The following is a 22,900-nucleotide window of genomic DNA, read 5'->3' on the forward strand; positions in this document are numbered from 1 at the left end:
GAAAGGCTGCTGTGCTTCCAGGCATGCGTTATGGGAGAGGCAGCATCTGCGGGAGTCTTCCCCTCCTGGAGTCTACAGCTTCCTCACAGCACAGTGACACAAACCACAGCCCCCATGTCCCCAAACTGGGTCTCTGTACGAGGACAGATGTGCTCAGTGGATGCCCCAAAACCCCCTTTCTTCTGAAGTGCCACACAGGAAATTGCTGCCTGGATAAATAACTGGCTACAGGTGACAACTGCAAAGCCATGACAAACTAATACCAACCTTACCTAGCCACTATTGCATGCACAGAGCTGTGCCAATCCTTCAGACAGCACCAAGTTTGACTTCTTCCCAGGAAGAGCTGGCTACCCTTGTCCCACAGCCTGTGCTAGGGATGGGGCTTGGCTGAGTATCCCTTCCCAGCACATTCCTACAGCCCATCCAGAGAACATAAGCAACTCACAGTCCCGGATGCTTAGACTAGAACTGCTTCTTCCTGGGAGTGACTCCACTATTGGGAGACCTTCCAGTATCAACCAGTTCAGCCTGGGACGCAGCTTCCTAAAATGAGATCAGCAGATGTCCCCAAAACTGCCACCTGTGACAACGTTCTGGGTGAAGTTCAGCTCCAGAGAAGCAAGGGCACAGAGTGAGGCACATTACAGTATCTGTAGGACAATCTCAGCATTCAGTATTAAGCAGCAATATTTAAATATCACTTTGTTTTCCCAGCTTTCTCTTAGGATTCAGGCATTTTTCATCCTGCTGAGAGTTTTACTAAGGAAGAACTGACAACTGGTCCAAACCTTTTCTCTCTGTGTCAGGCAGGGTCAAGATAAAGGCACTTTATTCACCCTCCAAGACCAGACAGCCAGCAATTCCCACCTAAGATAGCTGTCCTTCACCATTTCTTTCTGACCCTCCTGGGTACCATTCAATTAATGGAGGAAATAGGAAGTATGAATATTAATCCTGCTGACAGCTATTCCTTCTATTCTGATTCTTTCATCTGCATTCTCCTTCAACCAAAGATTCCAGGGAAAGAGCTTCATGAATCTCTACAGCAGCACTCTCCAAAACCCTTTCTTGGAAACCTCTTTCCATCAGCAAGTGCTGCCTCCATGGAGCACAGCTCCCTCTAACAGCAAAGGAGCTGACAGTCAGCTGAAGAGAGCCAGAAAACTCCTCTCCTGTGAGGTTTTTTTGAGGGAAGAACGAGTACAAGGTCACATTTGAAAAAAAGAACAAGCCGTCCTTTCGCTGAAAAAGCCTCATGTATTTAAAGAGTGAAACCAACAACCAACACACACCACAGTATTTTAGTCACTTCCTGTCCTGTCTGCTGCCATCCCCTCCCTCAGCTCCATCTTCCAGTCACCAGGAGCCTCTTCCTGCTATGCCACAGCTCCTTCCCCCTCAGGAGACCAAAGCACCCCTCTTGCTTTTCCTCTCCCTCTGCTTGTTGTCTTTCCAGAGCAGATTGCCTGTGCAAAGCATCCTACAACTCTCTTCTGTTCCTTTGACATGAAGAGCCCAGAAAGTTTCACCTCCATTTCCAATCCCAAAATCCCCTTGTTGCAGGTTTTAACTTCCCCCTGGCTCCCAGCGTATCCACAGAACAGTGTGATCTACCAGTGCATTTCTTCCTTACCCCATCCCTTTGCAGGTTTACTCTGCTGAAATGCACCCAAATTGATAATAAATCAACCAGCTCAACTCTCCTCAGTTAAGGAATTTAACTTCTCACATGTTTTTACAGCAAACTGTGCTCTTGCCTAGATAAATTCAGACACGCAACATTCAAATATCTCAATGGGTGTTCTGATCTCCAGTGAGTACCAGAGGCAAGCCCAGAATTCTGCCTCTGAGACCTTGTGCTGAGAATCCCCAGCAATTTCAGCAGTGGCAAAATGGGAAGAACAACATCCATTTCCCCAGGAAGACACAAGGCAGCCTGACAGGAGGATGGACAAGCAGGGAAGCAGCCAGGCTGTGATCAGACAGACCCAGGGCACAGCAGGTACCAATGCCAGAACAGGCTATGCAGGGAAGATCCTCCCTTGCCAGTGTTTCCAGATAGAGTGTGAAGAACCAAGGCACTAAGATTATGACACCCAATCAGCAGCCTGCCAGGTCACTGCTTATCTTAAGCACAAGAGCTTTTCCTTTCTATATCCCTCTCCCCTCCAAGCCTGCACCTCCCACTTCAGCTCCTGGACTGGGCTGTAAGCTCTGGAGCACCAGCACAGCACAGTGGCAGCAGGTTCCTGCCCTCTGTGCCTCTCCCACCTTCAACCCTGGACTCCCCGCTCCCCCAGACATGGGAGGCACCACTTAGGATCTAAAGAACAGGCACAATCCCCTTGAGAGACCCAGGACAAGAGGAACCACTGAGCTTAACTCAGGTTTAATGCCCCTCACCACCTCCCAATTCTCTCAAAAGCTGGAGTGCTGAATGGGTGTATCCCAGGTGGCACATCTCTGGACAAAGACAGACTCAAAGCACCAGGCTGAGGAGCAAACAGGATCTACACAAAACTGGAGCCCTTCCAGGCTTCCTAGCTACAGGAGGGATTCCTATCACGAGCAAGGCTGGCAGCATTTCAGAATGACCGGGGAGAACGCTTTGGTTTGCACTTTTGGGTTACAAAATTGAATGTACACGAGGAGTAATTGAGGAATTGGAGCAAGGCAGGTGGGGAGGGAGCATAGAGGGGCTAAGAAGAGTTCCACAGCTGCTCCTAAACCACAGACTGACCAGTCACAGCAGCAAAACCATGAGGCAGAGGAACATGCTAGATCAGACCACAGATGGGCAGCTCTGGCAGCAATCCCAAAAAGGAAGCGCTGCTCCTACGAAAGGCTACAGCTCCTCACTCCAGTCACCTGCAGCCTCTGTCACACACAGCCACTGTCCCCACGGGCTTTGATGGCACTGCTAACCCCCAGACTGCCCATTTCCACCACCAGCCATGGCATCAGGAGAAATCCTACCTGGATTCCATGCAAGCCTGGAGAAGCTCTTAAAGGACCATCAAACCCTCCACACCATTTCAAGGCTGAAAACTAACCCTCAGTACTGAAAGCCATCCTTTGGCATTCAGCCCTCCCATTTCTGGAGAAGGCTGAGAAAACCCCTTGAATTACATCCCACCCCTTCCCAATCAGAAGAAATCCAAGGAAAAAATCCTGTGTGCAGCCCTTTCCCTGTCAGGTGTCCCCAGCACGTGCCCTATGCAGTGAGGTAGATGAGCAGCACCAGCTCTGCTCCTCCTTTTGCTTTGTGCAGGAAGGCAACAGAATCCCCCCCAAATGGAACATAATAGACCAAACTGCTCCAAAAAAGGCTGGCTTGAAAATGATATACATTTAATCCATATTCCTACCACTGAGCCCACACAGACCAGGAGGGAGACCCACAGAGACCCAGGACAAGGGACAGACAGAGCCATATGCACTCAGAGGTGCAGCTGATGCAGCAGTAGCAGGCCAGCCCTGAGCGACTTCATTCCTTGCTGGGGACCTCTCTGTCTCCAGCACACTGAGAGATCACAGGGCTAGCTTGGATTTTTTTATCCTTTGTTTTATTATTGAGGGAAGTGCTCACCCTCCAAATTTCTCAATGTTCCAACCCAGCTCTGCCAAAACCTGTTGCCAGTTTTGTCCCATCACCCAACCTGAGAGAAGCTGGACCACAGGAGTACTGGAATAACAAAAACGCAGGAAGCTTTGAGGTTTGCACTGCAATTCCTGCTCAGCTGACACTGTTTTTTAAAGGGAACAGCAGCAGGCTGGCTGCATTGCAGGCTATGGGGCTGATGATGCTCCGGGAGAGGGAAAACAGCCCAGAGCCATTGGGAGGAACATGGACAATGTGGGAATCCAGCTACTAGAAGGATATTTCCTCTGGACTCTGTGTTACACCAGCCCTGCACACACTCCCTCCCCCTCTCCTCCATAAGGAGCCCAGCACTTGTCCCTTCCTTACTCCAAATGGGGCAAAGGGGCTCAGTGACACATGGAAATATTTATGCACAGCAAATTAAAGACACTGAGGCAGCCTGACCTTAAAGGAGCATGCACTGCCAGCCCTCTCCTTTCCACTTCCAGCTGCCTCAGCTCTATCCCAAGATTACAGCTCCCAGGAGCCAGGGGTGCATGGAAGAACAAGGAGGACTTTTCTCAAGCGGTATTTTCTCCCAAACTCCGTCAGGACTGGCTAAAACACAACAGGATTGTGCACTCAGCTCCCAGCCCTGAGGACCAGCATGAAAAAAGCTCACAGAGCCTCCTCCTTGACCTAAAAGAGTGTTGGGGGCAGCTTGAATAAAACTCTTACGTGTACAGAGCAATGGTTAAAATATGGAAAATCTACCACCCTGCAACCCTGAGCAGATCTCAGCCCAAAAACTTCTCTGGTCCAAGTTCCTGGAACAGCCAGAGGGATTCAGAATCCCTGGAAAGCCAGCTCATTGCTGTTTACTCCCAGTGCTGTTGCTACAGCAACAGAGATGCACAAGCATGGACACACGAATCGGACAGAACTCCTGTCCAACAGCTCCTCCTCCTCTTGCCCCATCATGGATTCCCAGGATACACTTTGTCACCAGGTTCACCTGAACCACCTGAAGTGGCAAAAAGCAACACCCACAGCCAGCTATGGATGTTCCCCACCTGGCTGCCAAGAACTGGGAAAAGAGGTAAACAGGGAGCATCAGCAGCACAGGGAGTGCAGGCCACTGTGGAAAGGGAGGAACAACACCAAAGCTCCTCACAGCCCCTAAAGGCTCAGCCATCATTTCCTCCTCTGGAAACACCAACACTCTTCCCTCAGCAGCAGCACCAGAAATCTCATCCTGGAGGGAACTGATTCCTTTATATATTTTCAGAGGACAACATTAGGGCAGCACCTTGTTTCTCCACTTTCTGAGCACATCACCACTTTCCCACATGCACCCTTCCTCCCTCAAACCCAGCCAGTGACCTGCAAATCTGGCTGCCTCCTGACATAACTAAAAAGACACTGGGGATACAGGGACTGCTCTCCTGACTTGTCAGTGTCACCTCCAGCTGGGATAACCCTGGGAAAACTTATTCCTGCTTATTACAGGAATGTAAATGAAGCCTGCAGAGATTGTTTGGTAACTCACAAGTAACTTAAAGTGCTTCTGTGGTCTTTGGCTCCTTGCTTAATCAGCACTGCAGCTTCCAGGACACACTCAGGGCACAGCCAGGCTTGGGACAGTAAGAATCCAGCAGATATTTACCTCCTGCATCCCTCTCTGCTGACAGGGAACAGCATCCACTTGTTTCGGGGATGCATTCTTCCAGGGACCAGCACAGTCATGCATCTGGCAGGATCTAAGTGCTCAAAGGGATTTCTAAAGCTTTCCAAGAATAGCCTTCAGTTGCTGCTAGCTTCCACCAAAGCCCTGCCCAGACCAAATCTGAACAGCCCCTGAATTATTTAGAGCTCATTTATTACACCTGGGTCACTTGGAATGACTCATTTGTAGTGCCTCCAGTTTGAGGCATGTGGGAGAGATTAATTACCTCCCTTGCCCAGGTCCTGTCTAGACCGGGCAGTTGAGGTGTGTCCAGCAGACCAGGGACATTTGGCCAGGATGGGTTTCACACAGGGCACAGAGGAACTCCAGGAAGGAGCTTGGCTTGACAGGAATGGCCAGTGTCACATTTCAAATGTGGGAAAGAGGGAGAAGGTGATGTAAAAACATCCAAATTCTCACCTAGTGCCTGGGGCTCATCCCATGCTCAGTGTCTGCAGGGAGCAACACAGGCAGGGTCACCCCAGTGCACTCATGTGAATCCCAAATGAGTGGGAGCAGCCCTAGGAAAGCCAGTATGCAGCAGGACTGGCCTGTCACCCCCCAGTACCTGGGGGTGACAAATACCAGCAATGTCCAGGGATCATTACCTGGCAGTGAGCAGCTCTACAGGAGAAACCAGAACTTGGGCTGAACTTGATGGGATTGCTCCTCACATCCCACCGTTGGGATACTGTGAAACACTCAAGATGAAGCAACACAGGAAAGGTAGGAAGCTGCATCCTCCTCTTTCCTATCTTATCTGACACAGACAGCCCAAAGCTTGCTGCCCCTAACCTCCCTCTCTCAGCTTTGAGGCCATTGATCCCTCAATTTATTCCTGTCCTGTGAGAAAAACTGTCACAAGTGTCCTGTCATCATGTGTGGACCTTCCTGGTCCTACAACTTGTGTCCTGAACTATCACCCCATCCACCCTGCAGAAAGGACACAAACAAGTTGGAAACCACAAGATTCCAGCTGCTGGGACTCTGGGCACTGGTCAGAACGAGCAGTGCCATCCCTCAGGCATGGGCCGAGCTGGGATCACTCCACAGCACGCAGGGCTGTAAGAAAAACCTTGTCCGGCACACTCCCCAGGCTTCATCCCCCAGCTGATGGCTCCACATGCCGCAAAGCCCATCTGAACTCCCTCAGGGGAGAGTATGGACACCGACATGTAAGGGCAGGTTTGGTAACTGCTGTTTACAGGAGAGGCCTCTGCTTCTGGCTGGTAGGGACAAGCAGAGCCTCCTCTCAAATTTCACACAAGGATCTGACCAGAGGGCAGGGCAGTGCTAAGGCAGGACACTGACTGCCTCAGACCATGCGATAGAGCACTTCACCCCTCAGCTCCCCTCTCACCTCCCTAATTCTCCAGCACCCACAGCACTTCGGTCTCCTGCTCCACAAGCCCATTTCCCTTCATGGGTGTCACAACTCTTCCCACAGCCAAAATAAGGTGACACTGCACCCAGCCAGGGATGGTCACTTGGGCCCAACACCCCAGCAGGAGCTGTGGCTCAGCCCACAGAGCCCCCCCAGGGAGGGTGAGGCTCCTCCTCAGGCTCTCTCCAGCAGCAGAGCCAGTTTAAGAGGTTCCTTCCCCACCCTGTCTCCCCATCTCAGACTTCCATCCCCATCAGGTTTGCTCACTACCCCAGCACAGACAACAGCTGGGACTAGATGCCTCCCCCTGCCAACTTTCATGCAGGGCATGATGCACAATTCCCTGAGGCAGCGTTCACCTCAGGGCCATCAGCTCCCAGAGCACTCACTGAGGGAGCGAAGAAAACCTCTTCAACCAGCTCTGCCACCCTGGCAATCCTAACTGGGAACCACACCCTGAGATACAGACTGCTGGGAAGGCTGTGATGAGCAGGATTTGTCCTTTGGATAATGGCACTCCCCTGCTGTGCTCCCAAGTCATTCTGAAGTGATCCAGTGCTGCTGCCCTTCATTTCTCACCCTGAACATTGTCACTGCAAGCACATGGCAGCACTGTGGTAATGTGCTAATCCCAGCGTGCAATTCACAGGGCCTTGCTAGTCTCAGTTCACAGCACAGGCCTGCCAAAATGAGCCCTGGAGCAGGCAGAAGGTGAGATTTCCTCACACTTCCAACACCCAGGAATATGGCAGGACTGTTCTGCAGAAGGGCAGGCAGCCTCTGTGAGCAGCAGGCCAATGTATCTTTATCTCCAGAGCCTTTAAGGAGTCCAGGCTCCTCGTGGGGAGCCCGATGGCCTGGTGTGACATGGGCTGGGTGCAACCACCCAGTGACAGCCAGCAAAGACTTCCAAGTCTCAGAGAGGGACCATAGCATTGTTAGTGCCAGGGCTGGAGTGTCATTCAGGCTCAGGACACAATAGAGCATTTCAGCTCCTTGGTTAAGGGCCTACAAAACACACAACTCCAGCTTGAAATGCTGGCACCTCAGCAAGAACTGCCCAAGAACTGCCTCATTACAGAGCTGGGCAGAACAAAACTCACATGGAATTAGCAGGAAACTACTCCACAGTGCCTGCAAGTCCCATCTCCACTGCTCCCAGTCTCTGGGTGAGGAGCATGGATAGCCCATAACTTGCTCCTCTGTGTCCTCTCCACACTCAGCATCACCCACTGCCTGTGTGAGCCTCCCAGAGCTCACCAGGACACAGCTTCTCCCACAGATGGTCTTGGATGGGTGCAGGACATCCTCCCAAGATATCCCTGAGTCTAGAGCAACTCACCAAGGCCTGTGTTATCCTGGGAGTCATGGATGCAGAGCCTGAACTAGGAAGAAAGTACAGTTCATCCAATCAAAGTGCCACTGTGCCACACAGACATATGTGACCCAGCAGAGAATTCCTGCAGGAACATGACCACACCTGAAGCAGAGGTGAAATTCTCCTCCAAACCCAGATCTTTCACCAACACTGATAAATTCATTCACAAAACAGACACACATCAGATTTTTGTTGAATCAGGGGAAGGCAACATTAGTGCAAACTAAATAAAATAACACAGAAGACTCAAGATTTCCTTTACGTCCCAAGAGAAACTAGTCAGGAAAAAGATGCTGTCAGTGTGATTACCTGACACACCAGAGAACGAACTGCCTCTGCCATCTCAGCTGGTACCATCAAACCACACAATTAATTCAGCTCCTTCACCACCATAAACTGTTCTGGTTCAGGTTGTTTAGCCGGTAGAACTACTATCACACCTGGATTGGTTTTTTAAAAAACATTTATTTTTTGCTATTTGAGCCCCAGCCACACACCAGAAACGTAGCTGACAGCAGCAGAAACACACTGTACCACCAGCTCACTGCTTCCCTACTTGGAACTTCCCATTTAGGCTTACTAACCCAGCTCCCAAGTCCAAAACATATGTGGGATATTCGACTAAGTCAAATCACACTCTACAGAAGAAAAATAATCATCTTTTAAGGGTCCTTCAGCAAGAGAGCATCACTGACACAGCAGGAGCACATAATGAGCTGGAAGTTTCCGGGAAAAGCATGGCAGGAGTTAAGCCTCACCCACCACACAGGGGTCATGCCTCCTCCCTGGGCCTCAGGCCAGCACAGACAACACTCGCACATGAGGCCACACAAGTCCAGGTGAGCCTCACCCTGCTGCCCATGTGCCTTCCCAAACCCCTTAAGCACGCAGCTCATCAGCCTGCAGGCATTTATCCAGCTTAGCACATTCTGCTGGAGCCCAGCCCACCTGCACCAGGACACCAGCTCCTCCTGACTTTTATTTGAGAGATGATAAGCATTTTTGAACTGACACGTTCCTGGCTGATAGCCCCCTTCACCTGCCACATCTTTATCCAGATGTTTTGGGTTATTCCTGGATCACTACCCAGTCAAATCAGCACCTTGAGCTGCATCCTCCACAGCTGTGGGAATAAATGTGTCAGGATGAGGGAGGAGGTGGGACTGCTGCTGATGCCAAATTAAAACATCCACCAAAGCACTTGGGAACTCCCCAGCACCCAGAACTGCTCATCTTGAGGACAAAGCTTAATGCCAAGAACCACACAGCTTCACATCAAATGATTCCAGAGAATTAAAGGATAAGGATTCACCTTTATGGGCAGCGCCTTGAAGGTGAGGGTACAGGCACTGCTGTGACTCAGAGAGGGACTCCACCACAGAGCTGCCACTTGCCCTCCCTGGGGGCTTGCAACTGCCTCACAACAGTGTGGGAGACACAGCAGCTTTGCTCCCTCCCTGGGATCTCTGGAAATATCACCTCAGACTCTAAGACCAGTTGCTCCCAAGCTGTTCCCAGCCCAATTCCCAGACCATAGGATTCATGCAGTCCCAGCACAAACACCAGAGCTCCTGACAGGGCCTGACTGGGACCTGAATGCTAGAACAGCTCCCTTCAGAAGAAAACACTGGAAAGAGGCACAGGAAAACTAGAGCTTGAAGCTGGAGCTGGTTCCCTCAGCTTTCACAGCCACTCAAATCAAGACTGGTAACACATAGTGTTTTCAGGTCCTCTGCTTGACACAGACACACAGAAAAAAAGCTGTTGGGACAGAAACTACACGGACACCAGTTTCATGTTCCTATCCCAAAGCTCCTTCCCCAGCTTCAGCCTCCAATCCCCCTTTCCAGAGCTCAGCAGCCAAATTTCCATCATTAGGACAAACTCAGTAACACAAAAGGATGCATAAAGCCATCAAAGCCAAGCCCACACCTCTGTGCAGGCTGCATCCATCCACCACCAGCCTGTTAGGGTTGCTCAATCCTGCTGCCAGGAAAAGCCTTTCCCCTCTCCAGCTGCAAGAGAACCAAGCCTGGAATAGGATTGTTCCAAGGCCACTACTGACCAGTCTCTGGCTGTATCGGATCCGTTCTTCCTCGGGCTCCATCTCCGACTCCTCAGAAGAGAGTGAGAAGGACACGCCAGGACTGCTGTCGTCGTCCTCTTCCTCCTTGGAAGACAGAGGCAAACAGTGAAAAAGGGCACAGGGACACCCACACCCCTCACTTCCCTTCTCCTTTTGGGGCCAGCCCCACCCCGCTCTGGCGGCTGAGAGAACCCAGTGGATGAGCCCACTCCAACCTCGAAGGCTTGCTAGAATAAATGTCAGGGTAAACGACTTCACCAGCTCTTCTGTAACACAACAGGAGCTGCAGGTCTCCCACCCTGACTCCACACTACCACCAGCAGCTCCTCTGGCCCACAGTGGGATAAAAAACAGGGAAAGTGCTGCCAAACTCTGGCTTCTCCAAAATTAAACACTGGAGAGCCAACTTCTCCAAACAACACAATCACTGTCCTTGGGATATCCTGTACTGTGGCACCTGGGAGAAACTACAGTGGAACAGGATATGTCCCATGATCTGGGGAGGCATATGGGATTTCTCCTACATACAGCACCCAAGCAGGGAAGCAGTTAGGGATCTAACTCCTAGCTGGAGGAGACCTAAATGCTCTCCAAATGTGCCACCTTGTGACACCACACACCAACCGGGGAAAACCTCCCAAGGCGTCAGATGGCATCTACATTTTTTTTTTAAAGGGACAGAAACCAACCAAAGCCTGGGTATGGCACGCCTCTTAATCCCCAGGACTATGCCTAAATCAGACCTTCGGGGAGGAGAATCGGGGAAGAGGATCGAGGAAGAGGATCCGCCATCCCCCTCGCAGTGTTACAGAACCGCTACGACCACGTAGGGAGAACTCGCTCCATCCTGCTCCTCCCCGACCCCCGGCTTCGACAGCCGAGCACTCCCAGTCCCGCCAGCACCTTCCCCACCCCTGCCTCCCTTGGTACCACGGCACCAGGACTCCCGGCTCGGCCGAGGGAGGCAGCTTCCCCACACTTGCTGAACTCTGTTTATAAACAACCGGACAAGCGGAGCTCAGCGCGCCGGCCCCGCCGCGGGGGAGAGGGCCACCCCCGGCCCGCCGGGCCACCCCAGCCCGCCCCCGCCGGGGCAGGACGGGAGGCGGGAGGGAGGGACGGTCCCCGGGGAGCTGTCAGCCTGCACCCGCCGCCCCCTCCTCAACTTCCCGACGCGGCCTCCCGGGGCCCGGCAAGGGAAGACCCGCCCGCGCCCGCTCCCGCCCGGCCGCGCTCCGGGGCCCCGCACAAACTCGGGGGTCGCCGGTGACCCCGCGGTGCTCACCAGGTCTCTCCTGCGCCTTTGTCCTCTTCTACCGTCGGCACGGGGGGGGAACAGAACAGACGGAGGAGGAGGAACCCCCCGGTCAGCAGCAATCGCGCCCCGGCCCCGCCGCGCCCCCGGCCCCGCCGCTCCCGGCGCGGGCAGCGGGCGCTGACAGCCCCGCCGGCCGCCCCCCGCCGCCGCGGCCCGCGTCCCCCCGCCACCGCCGCCGCCGCCTCCACCACCACCACCGCACCCCTCCCGCCGCCGAGTGCCGGGGCTCCGCCGGCGCCGCCCGCCCCGTCCCGCCCGCGCGGTGCCCCCCCGGCGCCGCCGCCCCCCGGCCGGGACGCGGTTCCCCCTCCTCACACAGGAGCCGCCGCCGCCATTTTGAACCCGTCAGAGCCTCACATACACACCGACGCCACGCGCACGCGCCGCGCGCACGGGCCCCCCCACAACCCGCGCGTGCGCCGTGCACTCCCCAGCCCGGCCCCGCCCCGCCCCGCGCGCGCGCGTCTAGGGCCCGACCACGCCCACTCCCGCACTGACCACGCCCCTCACATGAACACGCCCCCTCCACCGTGTGGCCGCGCCCCTGGCGGGGGGGGCCGGAGAGGGGAGCCCCGGTGGGATTTTGGGGGGTTAGTGGCCCAAAACGCCCCGCCGTGAGGTCCCTCGATGTCCCCGAGGGCTTCGCCGGTGCCCCCACGGCTGTGCACGCCTGTATGGGGGTGTGAATGCAGAGACACCGGCAGGTACCTGCATCCACTCCTTAGTCAAACACTATAAACAATGTTTTTATAAACTATACGTAGTTCTATAGATAGTTACAGCCTAACTATATGCAGTGATATATAACATAAATATAGTGATGTGGATGGTTATAAATTAACTGTAGAGTTAGATATACATTATATAGTAGTATGTATATAAAAACATATATATATAACTATACATATGTTATGTATACACCTTTATGTGCACCACACACCTGGACACATTCTCACACACACCTCAACCCAAAATCAGATGGTGACCCCATCCCGGTGGTCTCTCAGCCACCCTGGGCGCATGGCGGGACCCCAACACCCCCCACACCATGTCCCCGACATCCACACCATGTCCCCAACACCCACACCCGTGTCCCCAACATCCACACCCATGTCCCCAACATCCACACCATGTCCCCAACACCCCCCACACCATGTCCCCGACATCCACACCATGTCCCCAACACCCTCACCATGTCCCCAACACCCACCCGGAGTCCCCGACGCCCCCGGGCTGTGCAGGGGCTGCTCCTGCCCCAGGGACCGTTGACGCCGATGAGTTTTGTGTCACTTTAATGGCAGAAGATGGCCCTGCAGTCACCCCGTGTCACCTTCCGGCGCTGGCCTGCCAGCAGGAAGGGGAGCCCCCAGATCAGTTCTTTGTCCCCAGAGCCGGGCTGGCAGGGGGTGCTGGCAGCCATGGTGGCACAGGACGCTGGGATTCCTGGCGGGACAGGGACAGGACGCTGGCATCCCCAGCGGGAAAGGGGATCTCTGGGATGGAGGCGTGACAGTTCATGCCAGGAATGCTTTCCTGCTGTCACCCCGCGGTGACTGGTGGTGCCAGCCCCTGGTCGGGAGGGCGGCAGCGGCACTCCGGTGGCGGAGGCAGAGGCAGAGGTGCGGCAGCAGCCGCGGTGCAGTCGGAGCTCGGGGACAGCAGGAGATCCTGGAGGGCTGTGCTGAGCCGGGGGGCTCAGAGGATCGCGCAGACCCTCCTGGATCCCGCCTTGCGCTGCCTCCGGCGGGCGGCACTGATGGCTTCATTGCAGGCTGTCACAAAGATGTTCCTGACGTTATCCTGGTACCTGGCCGAGCATTCCATGTAGGACACGGCGCGGACCTGCCGGGCCATGGCCTCTCCCTGCGGGGACACACAGAGTCACACCTCCCCAGGACCCCGCTGTCGCACTATCCCGCGCTCGGGACCACCCCTGTCCTGTGCCGTGCCGTGTCACCGGGAGGTACACCCACCTGCTGGCGGGAGACGGGCTCTATCCGTCCGTCCTTCAGCTTCTGCAGCACCTCCTGGTCCTGCCGCAGGTCCGTCTTGCAGCCCACCAGCAGCACCGGGACCCCCTTGCAGAAGTGGTTCACCTCCGGGTACCACTGTGAGGGGACACGTCACCCCGGGATGGGCACGTGCCACCCAGGGATGGGGAAAAGGGACAGGCAGCACCCCCGGGGCTGTGTTACCTTTGTTAGGATGTTGTCAAAGCTGTTGGAGTCGGTGACATCAAAGCACATGAGGACAACGTTGGCATCTGAATAGGACAGAGGGCGAAGCCTGTCATAGTCTTCCTGTCCTGCAGGGTGGAGAAGGAAACCATTATACACACCAGCCTGGGACCATGAAAGTGACATCTGTGGGGATGGCTGTGGGTCAACCCCCCCTCTGCCATGGTCATGGGGAGCCCTTGGAGGGGACACCCCTCCAAGGCATGACCACGCACGTGGGGCACCCCAAACGCCTGAGAGGGAGAGTGGGGGCACAACTGCCCTGGCTGTCCCCTGCTGTCCCACCTGCTGTGTCCCACAGGTGGATCTTCACGGGCTTGCCGGCAACCTGGAGGGATGCTGTGTACTTCTCGAACACGGTGGGGACATAGACCTGCCAGGGGACAGGGACACAGGTCACACAGGCAGCTGTGGGGGGCAGCGATGGAGGGGACCCCAGTGGGGACAGAACAGAGCACGGGGAGGGAAGCAGGGAGTGGGAAATGGTGCTTCCTCCCTGGGGCAGTGGGATGGGAACCACCCTTGTCCCCCGTCCCAGGGCACATGGATGCCCCAGGGGGGCCTGGGGATTCAGGACAGGGGTTCTGGGGTCTCTGTGGCTGCCCCCCTTCCCTGCACTCCCTGAGTCCCTTATGTGCCCTCACCAAGGGACAAACCCTGCTCCCCCCCAAGACTCTGCAAGAGAGGCAGAGGTGTCACAGACCCCCATCAGGCCCAGGCTGGGCCACCCCTGTCCCCCCCTGTCCCCATGTCCCACTTCAAACGGCCCCGCTGCTGCCACCGTGTCTGTCCCACCGCCCTTGGCCAGTCACCACCCCACACACACGGGGACAGTCACCCACCCAGCAGGGGACAGGCATCCCGGTACCTTGGGGAAGTCCCCTTTGGCGAAGGCCACCAGCAGTGATGTCTTCCCGCAGCCGCCATCCCCCACGATGACAGCCTTGACCTCGGTTTCGGGGGCTCCTGGGCTCTGCTCCCCGCGCTCCCGCTGCATGGGGGTGTCCGGTGAGGCCACGGAGCCCGAGTGGCCTCGGCGGGGACAGGGATGGGGACAGGGAGGCGGGAAGCACCCGCCCGGTCCAGGGTGCGGCTGTCACCCGCCCGCCGGGCCCGCCCGCCACGGGGCTGTGGCCGCGGCGGTGACAGTGGCCGGGACACACGTACAGGTGTCCTGGCGCACAGGTGACCTTCTCCCGGCAGGTCCGCGCGGTGCACAAGCGTCACACTGCCACCTGCATGTCCTGCCTGCCTGTGTGACGCTCCCTCGCACTCCTGCCCGCTGCCTCAGGCACCCTCTCATCCCTGTCCCGCTCCTGATCCCACTCCCCATCCCAATCCCGCTCGTGCAGATCCCCCTGCACGGCGCAGCCCCCAGGGATGGGACTCCTGTGCCCTCCCCGGCGCCCCATTCCCGCCTCCGAGCCTGGGATTTATTGCTCTGAGCATCCGCGGGAGGCAAAGTCCAGGGGTGGAGCGAGGCACGGGGGGGTGACTCACTGCCCTGGCCCCGCTGTCACTGCCACCCCGGCTGTCACACCCCGGCTGTGCCATGCCGAGCCCGGCCCTGCCGGACTCTCTGTCCCTGGCACCCAGCTCAGCAGCACCTGGGTGAGGGGGCAGCCACCCAGCTCCTGTCTTTTCCTAGTGATTCCAGCATGGGTGGGACAGGCGGGGACATCCCGCTTTGCTCAGGGACATGCCATCCCAGCAGTGATGTCCCCCATGCCCCCGTCTGGAGGTGCCCAAGACCCTCTCCCCTCCCCTCTTCTGCCACCCCAAAACTTTGGTGGGGTGAATGGGTGCTTCTTGTGTAGGGTTGCAGGGAGGGATGTGAGGTTGTGTGTGCCGTCCCCTGCCACCCCCACTGCCACCAGCCTCTCCAGGCTCTCTCAGTGAGTGCCAGCTGGTCCAGGAGGGCTCTGGAGCCCCCAGACCAATTGGAGTGAATCCAGAGTGATGGCTCAGACAACAAATTCCAAATTCTCACCCGGGCCTGGTGCAGGATGAAGTCGGTGGAGAGGGATTCTCACTCTGGGAGGCAAATGCATGCGGTAATGAACAATCTCAGAAGGATGCCAGCATCAGGGCAGGATGGGGAGAGGAGGCTGGAGCACTATCAAACAATTAGGAAGGTGGCAATTACCAGTCTAATGAGATATCAGGTTGAATCCTAAAAGCATCAAGATTCTTTCACAGTGAGATATAACTGCTGCAGTGTTCATCCTCTGGGGTATTTGCTCGGACAAAACATTTCCTTTCCCGCAAGACCAACAGAATTTTGATGGGAGAAGAGGCAGCCTGTGTGCAACTGCCCAGTGCTCTCAGTGCCTGACCCGTGATTGTGCAGAAACGCCCCAAAAAGCAGCTTTATCTGGGGACAAATAGGCTGCTTGGAGCTTCTGAGGACGTGGAGACTGCAGTTTTCCTCACTGGAGAAGACCGTGGCGAGGAGCACCGGAGGGAGGGAGGGTGCCCTGCTTGGACACACCAACAGGTTGGCTCCAAGGAAAGGTAGGGGATCGGGACCAGAGTCCAGCCGTGGGCACTGCTTGTTTCTCCCTGGATGCCCCCAAAGCCCCTCTCACTGCTCCCATGGTTGTCCTCAGTCAGGATGACTGGATTGATCCAACCCTCCTTCTGCCCTCACCTCACCCCCAGCCATCCCATGGCTCCCCTTTCCCCAGCCCTGTTGTGCCACCTGACCGGGACCTCCTCCCTTCACATCCCCCGGGGTCCCACTAACCCCCCTCTGCTCTGACCACAGCTGGGGACCACATCCCACCTTCCACCATGGAGTTCAACCAGACGTCCCCACCTCCCTCATCTCCCCTGATGGACACTGAAGGAGATGATTCCTGTGGGATCAATGTCACCGATGTGGCCATAGACGGTGTCACTCTGCTCATCTGCCTCTGTGGGCTGGCTGGGAATGTGGCTGTGCTCTGGCTCCTGGGATTCCACATCCGCAGGAACCCCATCACTGTCTATATCCTCAACCTGGCCGTCGCTGACTTCACCTTCCTCCTCTTCATGGTCCCCTCCTCCCTGCTCTACCTGCTGGAGGATGTGTCCTGCTCCACTGTCGTGTCCCTGAAGTACCTGAGGTCCCTTCTCCTGCTGTCGCTGTTCTCCTACAACATGGGGCTGTACCTGCTGACAGCCATCAGCATCGAGAGGTGTGGGTCAATTCTCTTCCCCCTCTGGTACCGCTGCCGCCGTCCCCAGCGCCTCTCATGGGTGGTGTGTGCCCTGCTCTGGGCCCTCTCCATCGCTGTCATGGTCGTGGTGACCTCCCTGTGCCTGTCACACGAGCACGAGCACTGCCGGGTGGCTCTCATCTCCATGTACGCCCTCAGCTTCCTCATCTTTGCTCCACCCATGGTCATCTCCAATGTGATCCTCTTCATCAAGGTCCAGTGTGGCTCCAGGAGACGTCAGCCCAAGAGGCTCTACATCGTTATCTTCCTCACTGTGCTCTTCTTCCTCATCTTTGGAGTGCCCCTCAGCCTCTGGAATTTCCTTCAGCAGCTCAACCCCACCGTTGTGTCCTCCCAGGTTGTTTTCCTGCTCGCCTGCATCAACAGTAGCATCAACCCCTTCATCTACTTCTTGGTGGGGAGCTGCTGGAGGCACTGCTCCATCGTGTCCCTCCAGATCGCCTTCCAGAGGGTCTTTGAGGAGACAGGGATCACCACAGTGTCCAGCTGAGAGACCACTGTGGTCCCACCAGCCGTGCTGCCCACACTGGCTTCATGCTTAGCTGCCCACCCTCGCTCCCAGCCAGGCCTGCAGGTCATCTTCCTGCAGCTGTGAGTCAGGATGCATCCCATAGCTTCTCCATAACTTTTCTCATACCACTGATCCATGTTGTTCTGTCTATCCCTATCCATATCCCTATCCCTGTCCCTATCCCTATCCCTATCCCTATCCCTATCCCTATCCCTATCCCTATCCCTATCCCTATCCCTATCCCTATCCCTATCCCTATCCCTATCCCTATCCATCATTGCATCCCCATTCTCTTTGCATTCCCACCACAGTCATATCCCCAGACAATCCTCATCTCGGCTACCCTTTCCTATTACCTGTACCTATCCCATGCCACGCCATCCCATCCCATCCCTTCCCGCAGATTTCCCCCTGGCGTCCGCTCCGAGCGCGATCCGTCGGGCTCTGCTGCCCTCCTGCGGGAATATTTTGGATTGCCGGCATCTGGACCCTTCCCGATCCCCTCTGACGTCCCCTCTAGGACCGCCTTGCCCCTGACAGCCCCGCTCCTGCCCCGCTCCGCCCGGGATCCCCGGCAGTGTATCCACTCTTGGCCATTCCACGCTCCTCTTCCCCAATAAACGCTGATGGATCCATCCCGCTGTGGCCTCTTGTCCCTCTCAAAGGGAGGCTGGGGGGCTGGAGACCAGGGATGGAGCTGGGGAGGGGCATCTCAAAGGGATGCTGGGGGGCTGGAGACCAGGGATGGAGCTGGGGAGGGGCATCTCCAAGGGAAAGACGGCCCCAAAGCCTTCCGGGGCAGCCTGGGGTGAGCAGCCCGTGGGGAGGGACTGGAGCCTCAGGCACGGGGCTGGGAGGGATGGGAAGGACGGGAGGTGGGTGGGCTGCATGGGGAGTGGGGTGGGAGGGTGGGGTGGGAGGGGTGGGACATGATGGAGCTGCTGGGAAGGTGTGGGATGTGGTGGGGCTGGAGAGAAGATGTGGGATGTGGTGGGGCTGGAGAGAAGGTGTGGGATGTGGTGGGGCTGGAGAGAAGGTGTGGGATGGGGTGGGGCTGGAGAGAAGGTGTGGGATGTGCTGGGGCTGGTGACCTCAGGAAAGCCCAAGGAGGGGGATGATGCCCCGTGGAGACCCTGGTGACAAACACAGGTGTCACCCTGCTCCTGGAAGTGGTGGCTGTGCTGAGGAGCACGGCCTCCTCCTCTCCTTGCTGCTGCACCACCTGAGCCTGCTGAGGGAGCAGCTGGAGGCAGTGGAGAGGAAGAATTTCTGAAGGCAGAGAGACCTTTGCACCTGGCTCACAAAATTGAAAATTAAATATCTCTGGGGAGATCTCTGCTGTGACACTGACAGAGCACTCGGGGTGGGGAATGCTGAGCCCCTGGGCCAACAAGTCTGTGCCAGCCCAGCTCTGGCACTGGGGACCATTGGCTGCTCCAGGGAGCACAAGCCATGGCTGTGTCATCTCCCCACAGGCACATTCCCAGCTGGCAGCAGGAGCCAGAGGAAGCCAGGAAGCGCTGGCAGAGGGGGCAAAGGCAGCTCAGGGTTCACGGTGCTGTTTATTGATATCAGACCTCAGTGGGATGCAGGAACCAGGTGCCAGGGGGAATTTTGGGGTCACAGCTGTGTTGGGAAGGATCCATTTGGGGGTTTAGTGCTCCAGGACCCGTGAGGGAGGAGCACTGCCATGCTCCAATGTGCTCTGTGCAGAGCACCCCCCCACATGTCCTTTGTCACTGCCCCTGCTCCCTTGTCCTGCAGGATTACAGCACCACAGGGAGGGTGACACCATGGATATTTATTAATCAGGTGACTCAAGGAAACCCTCAGGCACTGTCCCAGGGTCCTTCAGCAGAGCAGTGGACGGGATCAACAGGCTGGAAAGGCTGTGTCCATGGCAGGATCATCGCTGCGGGCAGTGTTTTCTTCTGGCTCCTCAAAGACCCTCTGGAGGGAGAGCCGGAGGGACCCCATGGAGCAGGGCCTCCAGCCCTTCCCTACCAAGAAGTAGATGAAGGGATTGATCGTGCTGTGGATGCAGGCGAGAAGGAAAACAACCTGGGAGGACACAATGGTGTAGCCGAGCTGCTGCAGGAAATTGGAGAGGCTGAGGGGGAGAGCAAAGAGGAGGAAGAAGAGCACCACGAGGAAAATAATGTCGAGTTTCTTGGGTCGCTGCTGCTGCTGTTCGGAAATACACTTGACCTTAATGAGGAGGACTGTGCTGGAAATGACCATGGCTGGGGCAAAGAGGAAGAGGTTGAGGCCGTACATGGTGATGAGGGACACCTGGCAGTGCTCGTGCTCCTGTGAGTGGCACAGAGCAGTCATTGTGACAATGACAGCGATGGAGAGGGCCCAGAGTAGGGCACACACCACCCATGAGAGGCGCTGGGGACGGCGGCAGCGGTACCAGAGTGGACAGAGGGTAGACATGCACTCGTCGATGCTGATGGCTGCCAGCAGGTACAGCCCCAGGTTGTGGGAGAACAGCAGGAGTGGGAAAAGCGCCCTCATAAACATCAGGGGCACGACAGTGGAGCAGGACAATTCTTCCAGCAGGTAAAGCAGGGTGGAGGGGACCGCGAAGTGAAGGAAGGAGAAGTTGGCGAAGGCCAGGTTGAGGATGTAACAGGTGGTGGGGTTCCTTTGGAGAAGGCAGAGCACAGCCCCATTCCCAGCCAGCCCACAGAGGCAGATGAGCAGTGTCACACTGTCTACGGCCCCATGAGTGACATCAATATCACAGAGATCGTCTTCCTCGGTGGGTGAGACAGGAAATGGGGACACAGTGGTCACCTCCATGGATGGACGCTGGGCAGGCAGTGGGATGTGGCCCTGGCTGTGGTCAGAGTGGATGGGCAGTCAGTGCTTGGAGAATCCAGGGATGGACCATGTGGCTCCTCAGCAGCTCCCTGCAGTGGGAAGGATTCAGTGGGGAGGAGTGAGATGTGCAGGGGAGGAGGGCAGTGGGAATTGTGGGGTGGGAAAGGGTTGGGATGTTCACCAGGGCATGCAGAAGGGAAGCCCAGGGCAGAGGAGGGGGGACCCAGGGAGGGCACAGTGGTCACTGGGAGAGAACAGGACAGCTGGCAGGAGCAGAGCAGCTGCTGGAGGAGAGGAAGGTGGGGTAGGGAGGAAGGAAAACATTGCACTGACCTGTTCCCTGTGGGGCAGCAGCAGGCAAAGGGGTCTGTGCAGATCAGCAGCGCTCCCTGGTACCTCTTGTTCCTTTGGGATCCACGTCCTAAAGCAGCTCCTGCCAGGTCAGTGACATGAAGGAGAAAGTGCCCAGATCACCAGGAGCTCCCCACTCCTGCCCAGCCGGCTCCTCTCTGTGCTCTGTCCCGGTGTTGCTCCCCAAGGCTTGGTGGAATCACGGGGGAGTCGGAAATTGCATCTTTGGCTTCGTCAGAGCTCCACTTCTAGAGAGTCATTTCTCTTTTTTTTTTTTTTTTTGGTTTTTGTCCAGTAAGGAAGTGGCTTTTGCCAGACACTCTGCAAACAGAATTTTGCAATTGGCTCATCATTTCCTCCTGATTAGAAACATTTCTTTCCTGCAGAATGTCCCTTTATCCAACTGCCTCCTCTCTCCCGACAGGGTTCTACCATTCCTCATTTCCCTCCACTGTGGGGGTCACTGTCCCTCCGGGAGCACAGGGATGCTGGTGGCGCTGGCGGCACTGGAATGCCGGCAGTGCCGGCAGTGCTGATGATGAAGCAGCTGGGTGCTTCTCAGAAGCATTTCGCATTCTAGGAAGAGCTCCGGGATCACTGCCAAAACCTCCCCAAAGGGCCAAAGAAAGCTCAGCTGAGCTCCCTCGCCCTCTCCCAATCCCATCCTCACCTCTGCTCCCCATCCCGCTCTCCATTCCATGCTCTCCACATCCTCTCCCATCCCGCAGCTTTCCGGGCCGGCGGCCGCTCCCTGCTCCGAGCGCGGCCCGTCGGGCTCTGCTGCCCTCCAGTGGCCAGATTTGGGATCGCCGGCATCCAGGCAGCCTCCCACTCCCCCCCGACCCTCTCCTGATCCTTCCTGACCGTTCCTCATCTCCTCGGACCCCCCAGACCACCCCCCGCCGGGCCACCTTCCACCCCGACAGCCCCGCTCCTTCCCCGCTCCACCCGGGACTCCCGGCAGTGTCTCTGCCCCTCCTGGTCATGGAGTTCTAGGACCCGGGAGGGAGGAAAGCCCTGCTCCCGTGTACTCCCCTCAGAGCATCCCCCCCACATGCCGCTGCTCCCTTCTCCTGCGGGATTACACCCCGAGAGTGCTCCAAGCAAGTGTTTGAGGTCGCTGAAAAAGTCACCACCAAGGGACTCAGTAAAAACCGGCTTTAATATGAAGCATCAGCACAACGGAATTCATTGGCCAGGAGCGTTTCTGAGATCTTAGTGTGGACTGGAAAGAGGGTGAGGATGCACCAGCAGAGGGAGTGTGATACTGTGGGTATTTATTGATCAGGTCACTCAAGGAATCCCTCAGCTGCCGTCCCGGGGTTATTCGGCAGTGCAGTGGCCGGAATCAACAGGCTCAGAGCACAATGCCCATGATGGGATCATTGCTGCAGCCCGTGTTTTCTTCTGTGTCCCCAAAGACTCTCAGGAGGGCCTTCCTTAGGGACCCCATGGAGCAGGGCCTCCTGCAGCTCCCCACTCAGAAGTAGGTGAAGGGGTTGATGGTGCAGTGGATGCAGGCGAGCGAGAAAACCACTTGGGAAGGCACAATGGTGTAGGCAAACTGCTGCAGCAAAGTCCAGAGGCTGAGCGGGAGAGTGAAGGGGAGGACGACGAGCACAGTGAGGAGGAGAACAATGTCGAGTCTCTTGGGGCACTGCTGCTGCTACTGGGAGATACACTTGACATTAATGAAGAGAATTGTGCTGGAAATGAGCATGGCTGGGGCAAAGAGCAGGAGGTTGAGGGCATTCGTGGAGATGAGAGACACCTGGCAGTGCTGGGGCAGTGACAGGCACAGGATAACCACTGTAACCAAGGGGAGGGCCCAGAGAAGGACACTCATGAACTCTGACAGGTGCTGGGGACGGTGGCAGCGGTACCAGAGTGGGCAGAGGACGGATGTGCACCTCTCGATGCTGATGGCTGTCAGCAGGTAGAGCCCCGTGGTGTAAGAGAGCAGTGAGAGCTGGAAAAACAATCTCAGGTACTCCCGGAGCATAATAGTGGAGCAGGAAACTTCTCCAGCAGGTGGAGCAGGAGGGAGGTGGCCACAAAGAGCAGGAAGATGAAGTCGGCATCAGCCAAATAGAAGATATAGACTGTGATGGGGTTCCTGCAGCAGCTGAGGAGGCAGAGGAGAGCCCTGTTCCCAGCCAGCCCACAGAGACAGATGAGCAGCATGATGCCACTTATGGCCACATCGGTGATGTGGTAAATAGGTGTGATTCGTGCTGATAAAACTGAAACAGTAATCAATATTTGGAAATAAT

General features: G+C 56.3%; 4 protein-coding genes and 1 pseudogene across 5 annotated transcripts in view; 1 reads left to right on the forward strand and 4 right to left on the reverse strand.

Annotated features, from left to right (window-relative positions):
- The window catches only part of KDM2A (lysine demethylase 2A), a 34,421-nt gene extending 22,518 nt beyond the window's left edge, over nucleotides 1–11,903 (reverse strand). The window contains exons 1-3 of the mRNA XM_084208380.1: nucleotides 11,794–11,903; nucleotides 11,446–11,473; nucleotides 10,140–10,244 (exon numbers count right to left, since the gene is read on the reverse strand). Coding sequence (XP_084064506.1) covers nucleotides 10,140–10,244; nucleotides 11,446–11,473; nucleotides 11,794–11,813 — 153 coding nt within the window. The 5' untranslated portion in view covers nucleotides 11,814–11,903. The remainder of the gene's footprint in view (nucleotides 1–10,139; nucleotides 10,245–11,445; nucleotides 11,474–11,793) is intronic.
- Nucleotides 11,904–13,173: 1,270 nt separating this feature from the next.
- RHOD (ras homolog family member D) lies at nucleotides 13,174–14,712 on the reverse strand (the record flags this gene model as incomplete). The annotated part of the gene is made up of 5 exons (XM_084207811.1): nucleotides 13,174–13,341; nucleotides 13,452–13,586; nucleotides 13,674–13,783; nucleotides 14,001–14,088; nucleotides 14,584–14,712. 5 exons carry the CDS (start codon nucleotides 14,710–14,712, stop codon nucleotides 13,174–13,176), a joined length of 630 nt encoding a protein of 209 aa, XP_084063937.1.
- Nucleotides 14,713–16,508: 1,796 nt separating this feature from the next.
- Nucleotides 16,509–17,426, forward strand: LOC311155179 (mas-related G-protein coupled receptor member H-like; the record flags this gene model as incomplete). The annotated part of the gene is made up of 1 exon (XM_084208110.1): nucleotides 16,509–17,426. One exon carries the CDS (start codon nucleotides 16,509–16,511, stop codon nucleotides 17,424–17,426), a length of 918 nt encoding a protein of 305 aa, XP_084064236.1.
- A 1,871-nt stretch (nucleotides 17,427–19,297) lies between these two features.
- LOC311155169 (mas-related G-protein coupled receptor member H-like) lies at nucleotides 19,298–20,255 on the reverse strand (the record flags this gene model as incomplete). The annotated part of the gene is made up of 1 exon (XM_084208100.1): nucleotides 19,298–20,255. One exon carries the CDS (start codon nucleotides 20,253–20,255, stop codon nucleotides 19,320–19,322), a length of 936 nt encoding a protein of 311 aa, XP_084064226.1. The 3' UTR covers nucleotides 19,298–19,319.
- Nucleotides 20,256–21,786: 1,531 nt separating this feature from the next.
- Nucleotides 21,787–22,898, reverse strand: LOC311155514 (mas-related G-protein coupled receptor member H-like; annotated as a pseudogene). Its single transcript has one exon. The product of its transcript is annotated as a mas-related G-protein coupled receptor member H-like (transcript).
- Between the last annotated feature and the right edge of the window lie 2 nt (nucleotides 22,899–22,900).

This window comes from Fringilla coelebs (genome assembly GCF_963513975.1).
Source record: "Fringilla coelebs genome assembly, chromosome: 6".
In the NCBI taxonomy this organism is placed as follows: Eukaryota; Metazoa; Chordata; class Aves; order Passeriformes; family Fringillidae; genus Fringilla; species Fringilla coelebs.